The sequence below is a fragment of the Podarcis melisellensis genome, assembly GCF_964234715.1.
Source record: "Podarcis melisellensis genome assembly, chromosome: 10".
Lineage (NCBI taxonomy): Eukaryota > Metazoa > Chordata > Lepidosauria > Squamata > Lacertidae > Podarcis > Podarcis melisellensis.
Window position 1 is genome coordinate 16,032,896 of NC_138542.1, and position 13,878 is coordinate 16,046,773.

A 13,878-nucleotide genomic window follows, 5' to 3' on the forward strand; every position below is an offset into this window, starting at 1 on the left:
CATTGGCTATGCTTTGTGGGGCTGAGGGGGAGTTGGAATCTGGAGACCCACAGGTTCCCCACCTATGTAGTAAACCACCCTTTAGGCTAGCTGCAGTTAGTCCAGGCTTGAACAAAGCGCTAAATTGCAATTTCAGCTGAATCTGGGGGAACCACTTGAAGCATCTATTCATGTTGAGCTATTTCAATTGCTTTTGTTTGATTTGCTCATTGCAAACAGCTGGAGGTCTGTAAATTTTGATAATAAACCTGATTTGCAATGGGGTTCGATTACAGTTCGATTGCAACTGTACATGGCTAGGAGGCTGCATTCATCTTGGCAAGGCAGATGTTGTGCAAGTATTTCTAAAAGAGCACTACTACATTAGGATAAACTTTCTGTAATTAGGGAAGTTGTGATTGCTAAAGGCTACCTCTAAGTTTAGATGCTTGTTTATGTCTAACGAAAGTCCATCTCTTGTGCCAGATTATTTTGTGGCTCAGCAGAGGCCTTTCTAATTTCATGGCCTCATTCTTTCTCTAGTTTGTGTGCACGGTGATAGCCATTCTTTTGCACTACTTCTACATGAGCACCTTCGCTTGGATGTTCGTCGAACAGCTTCACATTTACCGGATGCTGACGGAAGTGAGAAACATCAACTTTGGACACATGAGGTTCTACTACGTCATGGGCTGGGGGATTCCTGCCATTATAACAGGTAAGGAAAATTAGATGATGAAGGAGGAAAAACTAATATGGTGGGGAGATATCTGCACTACAAACTTACAACTGTCTTCTATCAGTATGGCTGTCATGGCTTCCTTTCAAAGAGTCATGGGAACCTGGTGACATCACTGCATGTTCTCTACTTGAGATGCCTGACATTTTAAGTTTTGCTATTTAGCTCTGGCTTTTGAACTTTTCGGGACGCGGGTAGCGCTGTGGGTCATACCACAGAGCCTAGGACTTGCCGATCGGAAGGTCGGCGGTTCGAATCCCCGTGATGGGGTGAGCTCCCGTTGCTCGGTCCTTGCTCCTGCCAACCTAGCAGTTCGAAAGCACGTCAAAGTGCAAGTAGATAAATAGGTACCGCTCCAGTGGGAAGGTAAACAGCGTTTCCATGCGCTGCTCTGGTTCGCCAGAAGCGGCTTAGTCATGCTGGCCACATGACCTGGAAGCTGTACGCCAGCTCCCTCAGTCAATAAAGCGAGATGAGCACTGCAACCCCAGAGTCGGCCACAAGTGGATCTAATGGTCAGGGGTCCCTTTACCTTTACTTTGAATTGTTCAATAATGCCCCATATCTGAAACACTTCCATACGGACTTCCAGTTCCCTGTGTAGAGACACTGTTTTTAAATCAATGGATATAGGCCCTATAATCACTCCCCTTTCCTCGTGCTGGGCCTAATTCAAGAAGTAGTTGCATCCTTAGGATTATACTTATCAGTGGTGCCTTTAGATCAGAGGTTTTCAACCTTTTTAAGTCCATGGCTCCCTTGACCAACTACATTCTTTTTGTGGCACCCCTGTGGGGCTTAGGAGTCCAGTTATGTCGCCCCTTGCCTGCAAAGCTAGCAACCTCTCACCCTTTTTTGAACACCCTCCCTTGTGGAGTGTTCCTTCGGCCTCCTCTCATTTCCCCTCTTGCGAGTTCTCTGGGCACCTGCTACTGCTGCCTCTGGTCTCTGAGCTACTCCCCCTCCTGTCCCAAAGAGAGGTGCCTCCTCACACTGCCCCACAGGGGCCTGGGAAGAGGATGCTCCCAGCCTTAGTGGCGGAACAGAGACTGGCCAAAGGTGAATGTGAGGCCAGCACCTTACCTTGGGAGGCAGCAGCGGGTGCTGCCAGCCCCTCATGGCAGAAAGGCTCCCCTTTGGCACTGGGCACTCAGCTCCCAGGCAGGCCTTGCACACAGCAAGCACAAGAAAGGCCAGCGCAGTACCTGCTCAGCCTCCCACTTGTTTGTTCATTCCCAACGGCAAGGACTGACTGGGGTCCCTCTCCTGCTTACTCTGAGGCCGCCATAGCTCTCAGCAACCAGCATCCCCTGGCCAGCCCCAGAGTCACCATTCGCCTGCGGAGCTTGTAGCCAGGGCTGCTGCAACAAACAGCTGTGCAAGCCTTTAGGAGGCAGAGACACAGGAGGGCATGAGAGGAAGGGAAGGAAGGAAAGAGGGACAGAGGCCAGTGTTAGTTGAAAACCACTGCTTTAGATATTAGGAGCAGTTCCAGGCACAAAAGGAAGACGAGACACACATTTGTACTGGGTGCCTCTTGCCCTACTTAAAGTAACTTCTGTGCAGATAAAGGGACTTAAAACATAACTGCATTCAAGTTGGAACAAGAATCGCACACATACCTCAGGAATAACTTCATTCACTTTATTATAATTACTTGGTTGCTTGCAGTGTTTTTCATATTCTGAGAAGAGAAAGAGGCGGACAAGCTCTAGATTTCACTTGGGCTGGTAGAAATATTCCCTCAGGCGCACAGAAAATGTGACCCTGCAGACGATTATTTATTATTTTGTTTACTATTTAATTACATCTATATTGCCACCCATCAGTAAATATTCCCCCGGTGTCTTATAACAAACAACCTTAGAGGTGCAATATATAACAATTAAAACCAACAATTCAACAACAGAGACAGCATAAATCACTTGCAGCCCTGGTTTCAAACAGTTTAAAAGACTGGATGAATGAAAAGGTCTCTATTTGGTGCCAAAAGGCCACAAAAGAGGCACCAAGCAAGCCGTTCTGCAAGGAAGCTGTTCTCCATAGCTGAGTTTCCACTACACCAAAAAAACCCACAAAAAACCCTCTCCTTGGTTGCTACCTACCTCACCATATTTTTAAGTTATGCATATTTTAATTTTCTTTCCTTAGAAGATTTCTTTGCTGCATTTTAAGGACCATTACCTTGCATAGCTGTTGATACTTAATACAATGCATCAAACAAACGATCAGTAGAATGTTGTAAAACAATTTTTAAAACCTTTACATTCAACAACAACAAAAAGAAAAACCGACACTGGACAAATAGCACGATCGATTATTCTTAGCCAGCATCCTGCATGACATTTCTGTGTCCAAACACCTTCCCCCCCTTTTTTTAAAAAAAAAGGTGTCTTTAAAGCGCATTTAAAGGAAAGAAGAGCCAGAGTTTGCCTAACTCCCACTAAAATTATGTTCTGTGGTGAGGAGAGCACTGCAGGAAAAAACCTGTTTCTTGTGCATCTGGTTAGCCACTGTGAGAGCAGGATGCTGGACTATGTGGAACATTGGCTTTTTTTACTTTGTTCTGTTCAGCACCCAGGGATTTTCAGTGCTTGGGGCTGAAAGAAAGCTACCTTGGGCCTCTGTGCTCCTGTTTAAAAGGTCTCATTAGTGAGCTGTGAGATGTATTCCTTGTAAGGTTTTTTTTTGGGGGGGGGGTGTTGGAGAACAGGGTGTGAAAGACTAAGTATGCAGTGTTTGAAGCCAAAAGCAATTTAAATTAAACTTTCTGGGTTTCTACTTGTTCTATATTTTCTGCTAATGAAATAGCAATCATTAATAAAAAAAATCCTTAGTGGTGCACCGCAGGCTCAATTAAATATAGCTGATAGAGCTGTCACGCAGTTTTTAAAATGGTAGCCAATTAATTGCATGACTTTTAATCAGTTAGTTAAAGCTGCAATCCTATGCACACATATCTGGGAATAAATTCGGTGGAACTCTTCTGAACATAGGACTGTGCTGTAATGTGAATAAAACTGGAGTAAAACAATCTTTGTTTTTAAGAGTATGCCCAGCAAGCAACATTTTATACAAGGCATTCCCTTCTACGCAAGGGAAGCGGAATGCTTTTAAGCTGCTCACTGCCACCTCCGATTTTGTATGTGCTTAGGTTATACTTTAAAAAAAATCAATTCCTGCCTGATTAATGTGGGATACTCTTTAAAACGGATCAGTTTAACCCATTAAACTAAATATGGGGCTGGCAGCCGGGAGTTGCCTCACTCCCATGAAGGGGCTCTTTGTCTGGGGTAAGAAAGGAGCAGCAGGGATTGTCCGATTTGCTCAGCTGTTTGTTGCTCGCCAGCCACTTGGAGCTGATGGCAAGTACTTCCTTCACCCATGGAGGCGCTTTTCTGTATGTACAGATATGTGGGGTGGGGGGTGTTCATTCAAGGATGCTGGGGTGGGTGATGGAGGGCAGAGAGGGAGGGAGATGCGTGTGTGGCCTCTTTCTGTGAGTATGTGCATGTGTGTATGAGAGAGAAGAGGAAGGGGGTCTGTATCTGTGGTCTCTATGCATGTGTGGCCTGTGAAAGAGAGGGGGGGTGAATTTGGTCAGAGTGGGATAGAGCTGTATGTGTGGTCTGTGTGTATGGAAGGCCTGTAGAAAAGAGGGATTGAGGGAGGAAGTATGCATGGCAAAGAGAGGAGAAATCTTTGTGTGGCTGTTCACACGTGGAGTGTCTTGTGTGCATGCGAGAAGCAGGTACAGGTGTGTCTGCTCTGTAGGGCCCAATCCAAAGTGCTGGTTTTGACCTATAAAGCCTTAAACAGCTCAGGACTGCAATACCTCAAGGACCGCCTCTTTCCATATGAACCTACCCGGACCCTGAGATCATCTTCTGTGGCCCTCTTTCGTATGCCTCCTCCTCGAGAGGTCCAGAGGGTGGCAACACAAGAACAGGCCTTCTCTGTAGTGGCTTCCTGTTTGTGGAATTCTCGCCCCAGGGAACTTCTTCTGGCGCCTTCATTATACACCTTTAGGCACCAGGCAAAAACGTTCCTTTTTAACCAGGCCTTTGGTTGATATGACTGACATCCCTTCTAAAATGTGGACATCTTTTTGGGGGGGTTATTGGGTTGTTGTTTTTATTTTGATTATATATATATTGATTTTTATGTTGATCTTTTCTGTGAACTGCCCTGAGACATCTGGGTATAGGGCGGTATATAAGTTCAATAAATAATAGGGCCGGCCCACCCACAAGGCAAGCTGAGGCAGCCATTTGGGGCAGCGAAACCCCAAGAGGGGGCACTCCCGTGGGCTCCACGCTCACCCCACTGCCAATGGAGAGGCAGCAGTAGTGGTTGCTTTTGGTGAGATGCTGCATTATCTTGTGTGTGCTGCAAGATCTCGCCAGAACCTGCCACCACTTCGCAGGTGCCACCACACATCCCTGGCGGGGCTGTGGGGCGGTACTTTTTCTAGTACCAGGGGATGTCCCCTGTTGTTATTTGACAGCATCAGCAACATTGTTTGGAGGGGAAATCATTATCGTGTTATTTCAACAATCGGGACCAACAGGAACTCCTGTATTAAACATGAGGTTGTGCAGCAGGGCAGGAGGAGAAATGACTGTACTCTCTCTCATTTGTTGTCATGCCACACACCAATGGAGCCATTTGGTGTGATGCTGCACACCCAAAATAAAGCCATTTTGTGACTGGTGCCCAAAACACTTCCTCAAAATTCAAAATGTGTCCACTGGCTCAAAGCAGTCAGCAGCTTCTGCTTTATAAAATATAAACTTTTCAACTGTGTGTGTGTGTGTGTGTGTGTGTGTGTGTGTGTGTTGTCTGCTTTCCTAGTGCAAAACTATAAATTACAGTTTGACCAGTCCCACTCCTTATGTATGTTTGCACAATAATTAATAATGCAAGCCAAACATTTGTTGCAAATGATCAGCGGTAGCAGAACAAAGCAGACGATAAGGTTTGCTGACAGCTTATTGTGAGTCATGCATGGTTTCCCAGGAAGTCAGGACTTGAAAAGTTCAGAAGTAGGCTCCTTAGAAAACAATGCATTGTTCTGGTAGCTGACAGGCAAGTAAAATTATGATCCTTTGCACATACAAAAACTCATGCAACAGAAAGAGCCTCATAATCTGCAGCCAAATTAAATTATTGACAATTATGTAGTCTAATATTTTCTGCCCAAGCTTGAGGTATTCAGTAAAATGGATACCCTTGGCAAAAACTGAGGCAGTGAAGGGTAAAGGGATTATTTCCACTGACAAATATTCTGAAAATATTGAGCAGTCCTGATAGAGAAAGATAAAATGAATACATTGGTGATACCTTGGTTGTCAAACTTTAATAATATTATTATTATTATTATTATTATTATTATTATTATTATTATTATTATTAATTTATACCCCGCCCATCTGACTGAGTTTCCCCAGCCACTCTGGGCGGCTCCCAATCAAGTATTAAAAACAACGCAGCGTGTTCAACTCCCGAAACCGTTCAAAAACCAAGGCGAGGCTTCCGATGGACTGCAGGAGCTTCCTGCACTCCATGGGAAGCCGCATCAGATGTTCGGCTTCTGAAAAACCTTTGCAAAAGGGAACACTTCTGAGTTTGTGGCATTTGGGAGCTGATTTGTTCAGGAGCCAAGCCGTTCGAGTACCAAGGTACCACTGTACTCTATACCAACAGGCATGGTTGCTGTGTTTTTAGTTGTGTTATTTTTGTATTTATTTGAAGCACACAGTTTTTGAGTTCTAAAAATGTAGAAAGGCTCTCTGGCACTTTTCAGACATTACAAAAGTATTTAATCCTCCTGTGGATAAAGCCCATTGGGACTTGTGCATTTTATTGCATTGCATTGTATATGATTCTGAGCAGCCCTAAAACAAGCCCCAAACCTAAGAGAAATACTATAATTCCTGTTAATTTTCACAGTAGGTGAACTGCACACTTAAGGGCAAGAATTGGGTCTATTTTAATTTTGTAAAATCTTAAGGCAGTGTGCATAAAATAAAACTGCCGGCGAATATTGGATTCAGATGTTTGGCTACACTTTGGTGCAAATGCCATAAATGAATATTTAGTCTTGAAAAGCAGACTATTTCTGCCAAATTAACTGATGCCAGTATTTTTGGGTAGTGGCTGCTCTGAGAGGGAAAGACCATACCTCTCCGGCAATGTATGGATGGATTGCGAGTGTGAACTATTTTGATAGGCACTCCACATCAGAAATTCCTTCCGCTTTTGTGTTGTGATACAGGTCTTGCAGTGGGTCTGGATCCACAGGGCTATGGGAACCCAGATTTCTGCTGGCTCTCCGTTCACGACACCCTGATTTGGAGCTTTGCAGGACCTATTGTGATCGTTGTGGTTGTAAGTATTGCAGGATCTGCCAACGGCGTGAAATGCATCCGAGCTGAATTTATAATAATAATAATAATAAGTTTTATTTATATCCCGCCCTCCCCAGCCGAAGCCGGGCTCAGGGCGGCTAACAACATTACTGCCAAGCACTCTGACTGTAGAACATTCCTAAAAATTCATCTGCCGTATACATCCCTAAATTCAAATCAAATGTACAAAAGACATGGAACAGCACAGCTCCGATAACTAATTCTAAAACTATAAAAAAAAGCCATGCCGTACAAATTTCAATCAAAACTTGGCATCCCTTACTGCACACTAGGAGACTTGTAACTTATTAAATCAACCTTTTGTCGATTACTAAAAGGTTTGGATATTTTTGTGTGTTTTCCTGGCCAGGAATCAAATCTAGAGAACAATTATGCCCGTAAGTATCATGATGTGTGTGGCTTGCACCCACTTAGAAGTTGTAATTGGGAATGAACTTGCAAGCAGGATTTGAAATATGAGCAACAGAAGGAATTGGAGAACACAGTAGTGATGTGATGGTATCAGAGGTGGAAGGTGTTGCACAGCAGAGGGGGAGAAATTCGGACACCATGGAAAATGGGGTGGGAAGTTGGGAAAATATTTTTTTAAAAATGTATTTAAGTATATATGTCAACTTTTTGAAAGTGTAATAACATTTATTACCAAAAAAAGTTTTAATTGGAAGCAACTGGCCTGTTGGGCCTCCTCACATAGTATTGTGGATATGCATCACTCACCCCTGAATTCTCTTTTCCTTTCTCAGTCTGGAATACTGTAAGCTTGTAAGGTCTCTAACTCCTTTGAAAAACAAAATGTATTTGGGGAAGAGAAATCGTTTCCTCTTATCCTAACAAATCCCCTCTCTAAGGACCCTTTCAGCTGCAAAATGGACAAAACATCCATCAGCCTAAAGTATTCTGGGCTGGGGAGGATGGAAGCCCAGTTGGGGGATGCACACCATAATGAGTTGAACTGTCACCCCACCGTCACCAGCATATAGCTTAAAAAAGGCTTCTTGCATAATACTGATCATGTTCAGGGCTAGATGAGCCCCCAAACCTCAGCACTCCCGTGTTATAAAGAAATCGCACTACAGTACTCGACAGTTGGGGACGCTGGTGGCGCTGTGGGTAAAACCTCAGTGCCTAGGACTTGCTGATTGTATGGTCGGCGGTTCGAATCCCCGTGGCGGGGTGAGCTCCCGTCGTTCAGTCCCAGCTCCTGCCCACCTAGCAGTTCGAAAGCACCCCTAAGTGCAAGTAGATAAATAGGTACCGCTTTACAGTGGGAAGGTAAACGGCAGTTCCGTGTGTGGCACTGGTGCTGGCTCACCAGTGCAGCTTTGTCACGCTGGCCACGTGACCCGGAAGTGTCTTCGGACGGCGCCGGCTCCCGGCCTCTTGAGTGAGATGAGCGCACAACCCTAGAGTCGGTCACGACTGGCCCGTACGGGCAGGGGTACCTTTACCTTTACACGACAGTTGAGTTGAGCACTGGCGTGCAGTAACATCATTAACCAAGCCCCAGAGCTCAGCAGTCTCACACTTATTGTGCCCCAAGGGATTTCCTGGTTGTTTGTTCCTCCCACGTACTGCGTGAATCCTTCCTGGCCTCAAGCCTGTCCCATACTTTGACGTAGACTAGTTTATCCGGCATGCTGTTTTTGCAACAGTTACAAGCATTCTTGTCCATAATGGTACCTGTGCATTTGCAGTAGTATCTACCTTTCGCAAGTACAATTTGTAAGGCCAAAATCTTTCTTGTTCTTACTAAGCTGGCTCCAGAAGCTTTGTTTTACTTCAGACCTTGCAAAGCAGAATCTTCAAGACAACTGGGTCAAAGTTTCTTGAATTAAGAAAGCAAAGCATAACATGAAGTGAGGGGCTCTTAGCTGGGTAGAAATTTGTGTTTTGGTGAATTCATGGAAGGAAAACACCCGCTCATCACTATTCTGATCCATACTTTCCCCCTCCAGATCAACGTTGTGATCTTCATACTAGCAGTTAAAGCATCATGCAGACGACGGCAGCGTTCCCTGGAAAAAACTGGAGTTGTGTAAGTTTGTAACCGTGACCGAAAGAAACTAATCATGAGAAGTGGTAAGACAGAGAGAGAGAACATGTTGTTCCTGCTCCCAGACTGAAACTGGGACACTTCTTCCTTCGAAACGTTGTTTAGTGCCATTGTTCTTTTTACTATTTGTTGAATCTTTCGTTTCCCTTCTGTCAGCTCTTGCTCCGCCACTCCCTCCCTTGTCCCCTTTCAGTTTTCTCTTGCTTGTGATCCCCAGCTTGAGATACTTTCTCCCATAGCATAATTACAGTGATGTACTCCCTGAAAGCAGCTGCTAAAGGTAAAAGAATTGCCTTCAGGCCAGAAGGTGCCTACACCCTGTGACAGCATGCTTCTGCTAAGATGTAAGCAAGGAGAATAAAATGTTAATTTTAAAAAATGTTATCTATACCCTGCCAGAAATTACCCATGGAGCTACTTACAACATACTAAAATTCAATACTTTTGCACAATATATTAAGGAAACATGGGTACATCTATGGAATGGGTAGTCGGTCTGTTGACCTAATGAGTCTACAACTCATCAGCCCCAGTTAGCATGACCATTGGTCAGGACTGATGGGAGTTGTAGTCTACTAACATCTGGAGGGGACCATCTTGGCTCTTCCTAGCCTGTGACATTACCATTAGGTCCCAGGTAATTGATGACCTAATCCAGGTTCCAGGGTCTTCCCTCGGCAGGGATGGGGCTAGAACGAACTTCAGGTGGATCAGGTGATGATAAAAGATTCCAATGCACAGAAGCAGCTCTTCTGTTGATCTGCAAACAAATCTCCCCCACCCCCTGCTTGTACAGTTCGGGAGTTTGCCTCATTGTCTCCTGAGGAGTCCCACCCTCAAATATGTACAAGTTAGAGGCAAGGCAGTTCCTTACCATTTTATTAACTGTGTACATAACAGGCAAGTATTGCCACTGCCCAGTGATGAACAAGGGTAAGACATATCATCTGGTTTCTGGAGATTGTAGTAGTTTTCTGAATCACTCTATTGAGGAAGGTGTGCTCAGTATAATACTGTGTGTGTGTGTGAGAGAGAGAGAGAGAGGGGGGGGGGAGTTGGTGTCAGTGGAAACATACCACCTGATGAGGAAAACACTTGCTAGCACATGATGCAGGTGGTGCTGTGGTGTAAACCACCGAGCCTCTTGGGCTTGCCAATCAGGTCAGCGGTTTGAATCTCCGTGATGGGGTGAGCTCCCGTTGCTGTCCCAGCTTCTGCCAACCTAGCAGTTCAAAAGCACACCAGTGCAAATAGATAAATAGGCACCGCTGCAGCAGGAAGGTAAACGGCGTTTCCATGCACTCTGGTTTCCGGCACGGTGTCCTGTTGCGTCAGAAGCAGTTTAGTCCTGCTGGCTACATGACGCAGAAAGCTGTCTGTAGACAAATGCCGGATCCTTCAGCCTGAAAGCAAGATGAGTGCCCCAACCCCATAGTCATCTTTGACTGGACTTAACCGTCCAGGAGTCCTTTACCTTTACAGAATAAATCCCCTTTACCTATCACCTGCTTTATCAGTGAGTGTTACTTAGGCCATAAGCCAAGCCTCTGGGGTCTGGCTACCTAGGAGACAGCAAACTGGAATTCACAGATCAGTAGTTAGTATCTCTGCCTAGAGTGTATTTGGTGGACGAGTCACAAAAACTGATTTTTTACAACGTCACGAAGCAAACGAGACAAAACTAGCGTTTGACTTTACTTGTGTTTCATTCTGAACTTCTGCATTTCAGCCAGAGCTTTGAGAATTTCTTTTTTTCCTGGGGCAGAATTGGGAATAGCAGTGTGTGTGCTCCAGGGACTGCCATATTTCATGCCTAATACGAATTATTTTGTGGTTTTCGTCTAGCTCCGTACTGCGGACTGCTTTCCTACTGCTACTGTTGATCAGTGCTACCTGGTTACTCGGTCTGATGGCGGTGAACAGTGATGTAATGACATTTCACTACCTGTTTGCTATCTTCAGCTGCTTACAGGTGAGTTTGATAAAATGTCTTTATGGCGTGCCTTCAGATCCACTTCTTTGGATTATCGCTTCTCTGATTATGCAGTGCCGAGTCAGGGCTTCATAGGTAAAAATGGCAAACTTAGTGAATTCCTCCTCCTTTAATCGTTAAATGATCCCCTCCCTGCAAAGTTTTTTTCTATTTTTAAAAACATATTCTTTCTTTTGTCCTTTTTTCTCTTCATCCCTCTAAAAAAAATCTAGGGCCTGTTCATCTTCTTCTTCCACTGTATATTCAATAAAGAAGTGAGGAAACATTTGAAGAATACTTTCACTGGAAAGAAGCCACTCACTGATGACACCACCACCACAAGAGCTACATTGTTAACTGTAAGGAGCCATTCTGCAAAAAGCATTTCCCAGCACTGACGCATAATAGTTCTGTATCCTGACAAAATTGCTAATGCCAAATTTTGTCTGGATTCCCTGCCATCAGCAATTGGCCTAGAACTCTTGTTTATTTTAGGACATATCCTCTCTTACCAACATAAAACAGAGCTGCTTTCAGCTTTCGTTTTTTTAGAATGTAAATGGAAGTATATGCATTGGGATTTATACAATTATGTCATATTCCTATTAAACTATTTAAGTGATTAGAGTTGACTTAAGTCCATTGATTTCGTTGGGTCTCCTCTGAGTAAGACTTAGTTGATATAACCTCACTGCAACTCGCTAGTTTTCTTGTTAGTGTTTAAGGGCAGAAACTCATTTTAAGGAAACATTTAGTGTTATTTCTATCCTGTTTGTGATATTTTTAGATCCCAAATTTACATTTATTATCTGATTTTATTAATCAAATGAGGGATCATCGGAAACCTTTGGCCGCTCAAACGTTGACTTTCAGGAGCACAGTTTCTCCTGCTATAAGCTTGCCGCTTCCTAAAAGTCAAATTTTGGATGGCCCAAGAAAAAGATTAGTGTGACCAATCCTTTCTTTGGACAAATAACGTAAAAGTTAAGCTTCCTCCAAACAAAAAATGTATGGCTCATTTGACTACCAAAGCTCACGATCAGGACAACCACATGATGTGGCTGTTGATTGGGTGTACCACTACAAAAAAGATGTGAGTGTCACCTGTTACCGATTGCTCATCATATTAACCCCCCCCCCAAAAAAAACCCCACAGTAAACTAGCATGTCAGGAAGAAAGCTAGCAAGTCTCCATGAGATCCAGTTTTTCTGTGTTCAGGGGCACTGGAGTTCAGTGTGCAGCCCCCCAATTTCAGTATGAAATGGTACAGCCCAGCAAGATCTTCACTGCAGGATTTGGCCTGTATGTATAGATCAGCTTTAATATTGACCTTTCAGTTTGATAGGTGGTTTCTAAAATAAACGTATGTGTTTACTGGCCAACACCTCTTATTTTTCCCCTTCTCCCAGCGGTCTCTGAACTGTAACGACACGTATGTAGAAGAGCCAAATATGTATCGCACCACTATTGGGGAATCCACCGTCTCCTTAGAAAGCACCGTCAGGTCAGCCAAGAGTCACAATAGCTACCTTGCTTATATTCTCAGGTAATCTGGTGGCGGCGCATGGCTTTCAGGCCTCTCCCTTTTCTCTTTGTGTTGCTTTTGCAAAAATGAAATAAAATGCATTGCTGCTTTTGCGCAAGTTGCGCTTCCCTTACGCTTCTGCAGATTCGTTTTTGTGCAATATGCATCTTGCACCTTACCTGTGCACAGGTTGTTTGCATCATTTGATTTCACCATTTAAATATAAGCTAAATGCCAATTGCAGTGGCTATACTGATGCCATACAGTCCGCCAGGCAAACGTTGCATTTGAAGCAGCAAACTAGAATTTCAGATGTCCCTGTGGGGTTGCTTGCTATCATCCCCCTTTTCTTCTTCTTAGAGATGAAGCCGCCCAGAAGCTTAGTGTGTCATCCAGCCAAGCAAGAGCTGGTCATACAGAAGGCGATTCCTCCATCTTCCACAAGAAGCCATCAAAATCCAACGGTAAGAGGTCTTTCTTCTCAGAACCGTATGACAAACATCTCCTCTAGTCCCCCCAACCAGCACCATGTATTAATACAATCAGTGCTTTTCTCAGTTTCAGCAAACTGTAGGGCGTTTGTCTCATTGTCAGATGCCACTGATTAGGGCAGGCTTAAGTAGTAGCAGCAGCAACAGTAACTACCATGTTTTTCTGTGTATAAGACAAGCTTTTTTGACCCAAAAATGAGGTTCAAAATTTAGGCTCATCTTATACACAGGTAGCTGAGGGGGGATATACAAATGGTTTTTTGGCGCGAGCCCAAGATTGGCTGCTTGATTGTTGGGGGGGGGGATGCCGAAAATCGCAGCACACAACCGCTCACGTCACTTACAATCGCCGCTTACAATCTTGGGCTTGTACTTCGTTCTGACGGGTGAGCAATTTTTGGCATCTCCCCCCCCCCCCAAAAAAAAATCAAGTGGGCAATCACCACTTAGAAACTCAGTCGTTCCGGTGAGTGAGGGATTTTCACAATTGGCAACTTGATTGTTGTGGTGCTGCGGCAGCCAATAGACAGGGAGCTGATAGGTGGTTTCCGCTCGCGTTGCAGAAATCACTTATCAGCTCCCCAATTGCCGCCAGCGGCCACCAATCACGTTCCCGCTTGCTGCGACAAGGGCAGCTGTCTATTGGCTGCCGCAGCGGCAAACAGGAGGGCTAATAGCGGCAATCAG

General features: G+C 44.5%; 1 protein-coding gene across 4 annotated transcripts in view; it reads left to right on the plus strand.

Moving 5' to 3' along the window:
• The window catches only part of CELSR1 (cadherin EGF LAG seven-pass G-type receptor 1), a 148,316-nt gene that overhangs the window by 127,754 nt on the left and 6,684 nt on the right, over positions 1 to 13,878 (plus strand). For 2 of the 4 annotated variants that reach the window (XM_081929114.1, XM_081929115.1), the window contains exons 25-31: positions 523 to 697; positions 6,996 to 7,108; positions 9,105 to 9,184; positions 11,048 to 11,174; positions 11,408 to 11,533; positions 12,585 to 12,721; positions 13,061 to 13,164. In XM_081929114.1, coding sequence (XP_081785240.1) covers positions 523 to 697; positions 6,996 to 7,108; positions 9,105 to 9,184; positions 11,048 to 11,174; positions 11,408 to 11,533; positions 12,585 to 12,721; positions 13,061 to 13,164 — 862 coding nt within the window. Of the gene's footprint in view, positions 1 to 522; positions 698 to 6,995; positions 7,160 to 7,234; positions 7,719 to 9,104; positions 9,185 to 11,047; positions 11,175 to 11,407; positions 11,534 to 12,584; positions 12,722 to 13,060; positions 13,165 to 13,878 lie in introns of those variants that run through there. The other 2 variants (XM_081929116.1, XM_081929117.1) reach the window with 2 other exon arrangements.